Source organism: Pleurodeles waltl, chromosome 7 (genome assembly GCF_031143425.1).
Source record: "Pleurodeles waltl isolate 20211129_DDA chromosome 7, aPleWal1.hap1.20221129, whole genome shotgun sequence".
Lineage (NCBI taxonomy): Eukaryota > Metazoa > Chordata > Amphibia > Caudata > Salamandridae > Pleurodeles > Pleurodeles waltl.
In genome coordinates this window covers 30,742,833-30,749,637 of record NC_090446.1, presented here as the reverse complement: position 1 = coordinate 30,749,637, position 6,805 = coordinate 30,742,833, and the positions used below count along the sequence as shown (strand labels likewise).

The following is a 6,805-nucleotide window of genomic DNA, read 5'->3' as shown; positions in this document are numbered from 1 at the left end:
CTTCCATTTTCCCATTTTCCCATTGCAGTTTTGTGGGGGGTGTCTTTCTTGTTTTGCCTGACCGCATGGTCATGTGTTCCCCTTCCTTCTCTTCCTTCCTTTATTTGCCTCTTGCGGTCCACTGCTGTTGAGGTGGGGAGGTAGTGGAAGTGGTAGCGCAAAAGAGTTGACGGTTGACTGTTGAAACTGTAGCTCGTAAGGACACTAGGTTCCTCTGGGACAGAATCAGGTGCAGATTGAAGAATATCTTGAGGACCTGTACTGGTGCCACCAATGCTGCTGGCTTGGTAAGTGGGACTCGCGGGCTGTCAACAAGACGCACCCACCCTAGGAGAGCCGCTTCCGCAAATGCTGGGGCACATCCTAGCAGTGGCTGAGTACAGTCGCCACACTCGCCTGTCACCTGGCGCCTGCACGCTGAAGAATAGATATAGCTGCTCCAAGAATTGTCTCCCAAAGTTGTAGACAGATTAGGTTTGTCTCCGGGTAGCAGCATCTAGCCTGGGGCCAGATGGGCCAATGCAAGGGGCCTAGAGGCCTGGTGAGCCGCAGGGGCACTGGGGGGAGGGAAGACAATGGTGGAGTGATCAAGAGCTGGACAGGACCAGCGGTCTCCTGTTCCGCCACTGCCCTGACCTGCACAAACCCCCCTTGCCATCCTCTTCCCTCATCCTGCCCTTACTGCTTGTGGCACCACCTGGCCAGCCAGAGCGGGGATGTTCAGGAGGATCTGGGGCTCAGGGCCCAGGGGATCGTGAGGCAGAACACAGGACAGGGGTATGAGGTGGATGAGCGAGGGCAGGGGGTCAGAGAGGGCAAAGCCAAGCAGGAGGAACCAGGGGAGCAAGGAGGGAGGCAGGACGAAGATGCACAGATGCCAATGCAACAGCAGGACAACAGGTGGGTGGGTGAGTGAGTAAGTGGACCCACAAAGCGCCCCCACCTGGTCAGTCCTGCACGTCCTGAGGCCACAGACACCCCCTGTGACCACATACTGTAACCCAGCCTGACTCCTCTCCAGCCCCTTGCCTACACACACCACCATGACTACCACCCTGCTCTTCCCACTGCCCCTCAGCCCTCAACCCTCTTGCCTTACCTCATCTCTCCCACCTGTCTCCTGTCCCCTCCCTTGCAACGGGGGTCCAAACACAGACGCAGAAGGCGCTCCTCTCTCCCACTGCTCCGCTGCTCCACTGCTCCACTAGGCTCACTTGGCTCAGCTCAGCTCACAACTCGCAGCACGGCTCTATCAGCTTTGTCCAAGTTTCTGCTTCCTTTCAGCTCTATTGCTCAAGAAAGACGCAAACAGTTACAGCTCAAATCGGCAAGAGATTTAAAAAAAAACATTTTGGGTGTACTGAATGCACAGAACCCAATTGCAACAGCCATATCCACCCTAGATATCACTACTATGCTTCGTACCTTTTTGCCTTGCTGGTTCTTTGTGAGTCATCAGTATCCTGGTGGATTGTCCGGAGGAGAAACGGAGCCATAACATATTCAGTTCAAGTTTCTGCAGTGTCAAAATTGTGTGTACATTTGTCCCATAGTTTGCTACAGACACATCATTTGTTCTGGATAATGATCTGTCATTGGTGAGCATACAACTTAGGTGAAAGGTAAAGCACGCAAGAGGTAAATGGAGTTTCCTAATCGTATATTTTAAAGTTGATTATCTTGTAGATATGGGGGTTCATGAGTCAGGAAGACCAATTGGACCTCTGCTCTTTACAAACAACTTTAATGGTGAATTGATTGGGGTTATCTTGGTGGAGAGGTATATGAGGGATTGTACCTCTTACCCCACCTAAGCTATTGTGAATTACTGATGTTTTATGCCTAGAGATTGCATAGTGCAATGAGGGAGAGGAGAGAATTTAAACTGAGTTGCATGCAAACAAATTTGGAAATAAGGTTTTAGACAAAAGAACATGAAATAGCAATGCAATTAAAACAACAATTTTCCACTGTCAACCTCCCCAGCTACTTTAGACAGCGACAAGTGGTCCAGCCATAAATTAGTACTTTCTATGCTGACCTACTGTGATCTTAGCCAGTCTCTTATTTACAGTCATAATATTGTGTTTGTCAATGTTTACTGCAACATTAATCCTTTAAGGACCTACAGAATTTCAATTAAGGGTTGAAGACCAGTCTACATTTGGGCTCGGAATGCTGCATAATCTGTGAAACATATTGACAGTTTTTGACCTTGTTCTACTGTTCTAACTTTTGAAGTATTCATATCTGAACTACCTATCCCTTGTTTAGGAGGATTAAAGTGGAGCAATACTGGAAGCCAGCTCTAATTTCAGTGGGATCAGACTGCAAGTGTTCTGCAGTTATATAGCACAGAGCTATCATTGATCTAGTTATTTTTTCATCATTATTAAGTTTGTCAAATTGTCACTATCTCATCCTTACAACTTCATAAACTATGTTGATGTCTTTAAAAGTGGCACCCATATTATATTTCAACTGATTACTAGATTCAAATGAAAGATTTGTTTGATTGTGTCTCTAATTGTCCAGTGCTATGACGGCCTTAACTTCAGTGTCGTGGTCTGCCTGTAGCAAGGGGGACCCCTTTCTGGTTACCACAGAGCTGCAGACAGAGAACAGCACCTAGCAGTTAGGGCCTGATTATGATCTTGGCAGATGGAATACTCTGTCATAAATGTGATGGGTATTCCGTCCTCCTTCTTACTAGTTCCATAGGATATAATGAAATTATAATTGGGTGAACAGGATTTCCTTCACGTTTGTGTCGGAGTAGCCCCCGTCTACCAGTTCATAATCAGGCCCTTAGTGTCTTCCAGACAAACCAAAAGGAGGAAAAAGACAACAGGCAGAATAACTTCAGCATGATTGACTGCAAGGCCTGTATAGAAGATGAGTCAGGAGGAGCATGGAAACTTGAAGCAGAGACAGATAGGAGGTAGCAGAAAGCTGGAAACATCTTAAGGGAGTTTGTTTCAGAGCCTTTAGTTGAGGAATCAGACTAGAATTGAAGAAGTAGCCAGGTGTGTAAGACACCTTGAGAGAACCTCCTGAAATAAACAACTCTCAAACATCAAGGTTGTTAACGTAGCATTACAAGAAGTTTGCAGGCCAACCCAAAAATACTTCTCTCTCCTTTTCAGGACCTCCGAGGCAGGCAGACCTTTCTCACAATTAATTTATGAATCTTCAATTGAAATACAATTGTTTCTGCAACAATTCCCTCCAGCATCTAGACTCACAGCTAGGAACTTCATGCAGAAAAAAACAAAAAATCAGGAATTGGCTTAAGAGTTGCAGATTCGACCTCAGCATAGACACTGACATCACTGTACGATTCTTAAACTGTCTTCAGCTGTAATGTTGCTTTCCATAACCATGTCATGAACAGGACTGGGAGATAGCCTAATCTGTCTAGACATTACATAACATAACCATCACAATTACTCTTTCAACAGACGTCAAAGCAGAGCAATACTAGTTATGAACTGGCAAGGAAATGTTAGTCAAAGACTAAGTGTGACCCATAGCACTCATTTTCCATTGGAATAAACTGTACATCTAACCTTTTTTAACGTTTGTATTTCCTCAGGTGTTAATTCATTTGTAAAATATACTGAAATAATTTTATGTTCATCTTAACATTAGGGTCTTTAACATCAAAAAGGTGATATTTCTAAAAAATGTTTTAAATATTTTTTATACTTCATGCTCACCAACCTGACACATGGCAAATGAAAATCAGACTGTGAATACAGACTTCTACCTGGTAGGTTTTTCAGATGTTCCTGAGCTCCAAGGTCTTCTCTTTTGTGTTTTTGTTTCAGTTTACCTGATGATCGCAGCAGGAAATCTCATCATCATGACAGTTGTTTACTCTGACCGACGTCTGCACACACCCATGTACTTCTTTCTTTCTAACCTTTCTTTTGTAGACATTGGTTATACTTCTGTCATATTTCCCAAAATGCTGGTCGGCTTCTCTCTAGAAGATACACATATTTCCTTCAAGGCATGCATGCTGCAGTTATACTTTTTTGTTGCTCTGATTGTGGTTGAAATCGTTCTACTGTCCATCATGGCTTATGATCGCTATGTTGCTATCTGCAATCCATTGCATTATGCCATCATTATGAACAAGGAAGTGTGCCTCAAGCTAGCAACTGGCGCCTGGATTATAGGTTTTCTGGAGCCCATAGTTCACACCATACTCATTTCAAATTTTTCTTTTTGTCAGACTCATCAAATCAACCACTTTTTTTGCGACATCACAGCCTTGATGAAGCTTTCTTGCACCAGCACCCGCAATGTTGAAATAATGAGTTTTACTTTGGGTGTTATAGTTCCAATTTTCTCCATCATTTTAATAATCACATCATATGTCAAAATAATCTCCGCTATCCTGAAAATTAAGACTACAGCAGGGAGACAAAAAGCTTTCTCGACATGTGCCTCGCATCTCACTGTGGTGGTTCTGTACTATGGGTCCCTCATGTTCGTCTACTTGCGCCCAGCCTCAACGTATTCTGTGGGTCAGAGCAAAGTACTCTCCTTTTTGTATATTGCTTTGAGTCCAATGTGCAATCCTATTGTTTATACCTTAAAAAACCAAGAGTTTAAAAATGCCCTGAAAAGAAGGAAAGGAGGTAATGGTAAAATAAGCGGCCACAAGGACTGTGAATGAACCAGATTGCAACAAACATCCCACAAATGTTAAACATGCCATTGTTTCATGTGCTGAGGTTCACATTCCCATCTAGACATTTGAAAAACCTACTAGATTCCAAAGAAAACTATAAGGATATTACTACACTGTATATCACCACTGCCCAAATACACCATGTGTATTCTAAAGTATCTGGTCAAAACAGTAAACATGTTGAAATCGTTTATGTTATTATATCAAATGTATAAAGTTGTGTCATTTTCACTTAACTTAGATTGTTAAAATGTTTTACATTACTTAAAAATAAAATTATTGCAATTATTAGGAAACATTAAGAATGCCTGAAATCTATATGTTAGAAAGATTTATAATAAATATTCTCCCTGGAGTTGCTGCAGATGTTTTCACAAAACATCATGGTTTGTTGCTGAGCAAAGGCTTGGTATGTGGCTACGATGGATGAAGTAGCATCACATGAAGAAATCCCACTAATTTGTTTTATCCTAGGAGTTGTGAACTTTCAGTCGTCTTACCTGAAGGCACACTCATCCCCCTGCCAATCATGTGCATACCTATTCCACTTATACAGGAGGGAGCAAGCAGTTACCTAATGAAAACCAGGAGCTGTGATCATTAATTTTTCCAGGGTCTTTGATGATTGGCATACATTTTTAAAGGCTAGAATGTGTTTGACTCACTGTAATTGCAATACAGTTATGTTATGCTAGCAAGGAACAGACTATGAGCTAAAGGTATTCCTGTATTCTAGCAAGATGTAGTATACAGCTGATTTTGTTTTATATTAAAAACAAATGTTTACCTAGTAATCTGTGAATTTAGGCAACATGGTCTGGAAATATCGCTGGATGCACAGTGTGTCTAATTTAGACAACTTTTTAGTTATTGCCCTATCTTCTGTCCTGTTATAGAAACTACTGGAGTGATAGCTCTTAAGAATTTAACAGTATCTATGATGAACACTGACTGGAGGTGCTTCTCTCTTTACTGCTTGTACCACTTGTAGCATATATGTGTCAATCTTCTTTTGAGATGTTTTTTACCAGATTTGTTTATAGTTTTTACTACTAATTTACCAGTCTGCACCACTACCTTCGAAGCCAAGTTCATCTTTTAGCCTCAATGTCATAAGCCAAGCTCCATCTCCTCTCAAGCTTTGTGCAATGTGATTTTTCAGCCTCAAGGGAAAAGTTTGGATCTATTAGATTTGAGGTTTTTTAGAGGAGCAACATTGTCCAGTGCATTGACCAGCCAATTATTCAAGTGAGCCGAGTCTAATGTCAGGTCTCCACTAAACTTAAAAAGATCAGCCTGTAGTACCTTGGTTAAGCAATCTTCCAAGATTTTGTGCTATGGACAGGAGGTTTTACTAACTCGACCCTCCTCCAAACATGGAGTTGAAGTAAGAATGCTGAAAGGAATCAAATAATGGTCTGACCAGATATGTTTGAGGGCAGAACCAACTGTGACCGTGGAAGTCTAAGAAAATATAATGTCCAACATATGACCAGCTTAATGGGTAGGCTCTGTTACAATGTGGGCCAGATTAAAACCTTCCTATGACAACATAAATTGTTGTGCCAATCTGTTACTTTGGTCATCAACATGCAGATGGAAGTCCCCAACAACCACCAAGTTGGCATGAAAGGAGACAATTGCCCAGGGTGTCAAAAAGTCATTCCAGAGAGTTAGCAGAGGTTTCGGGGGGATAATTAAGTGCAAAGGAAGGGGCAAGGATGATATAGTTAGGCCAACCCCTCATATTATTGATGTTCTTCAATTTGGAGATGGAACTGGAGTAGAAGTAGGGATGTATGATTGCAACCCAACCTACTTTTTTTTCCAACCGATTGATCTGTTTAGTAACAAAATCAGAGGAGATGGCCATAGCTATGTCTTCCACTGACCAATTCTTGAGTCAAGTTTCAGTAAGAAACATCAGGTCCCAGGGGATCTCAACAAGCAGATTGAAAATGTTGAACGCATGTTTAGGGAGTAATCAATAGTTGATGAGACATGCAGAAAATGAAGGGCCCACAGAGGTAGTAATTACAGAGTCTACACCATTGCAGTGGGAGGACTCAGCGTCCTGCCCTGAGGCCAGGCATTGCTTCATGT

At 42.3% G+C, this 6,805-nt stretch overlaps 1 protein-coding gene across 1 annotated transcript; it reads left to right on the top strand.

The window, feature by feature from the left end:
• Positions 1 to 3,730: 3,730 nt before the first annotated feature.
• LOC138246763 (olfactory receptor 8I2-like) lies at positions 3,731 to 4,687 on the top strand. The gene has a single exon (XM_069201523.1). The coding sequence runs from the start codon at positions 3,731 to 3,733 to the stop codon at positions 4,685 to 4,687; it is 957 nt and encodes a 318-aa protein (XP_069057624.1).
• The last annotated feature ends 2,118 nt before the right edge of the window (positions 4,688 to 6,805 follow it).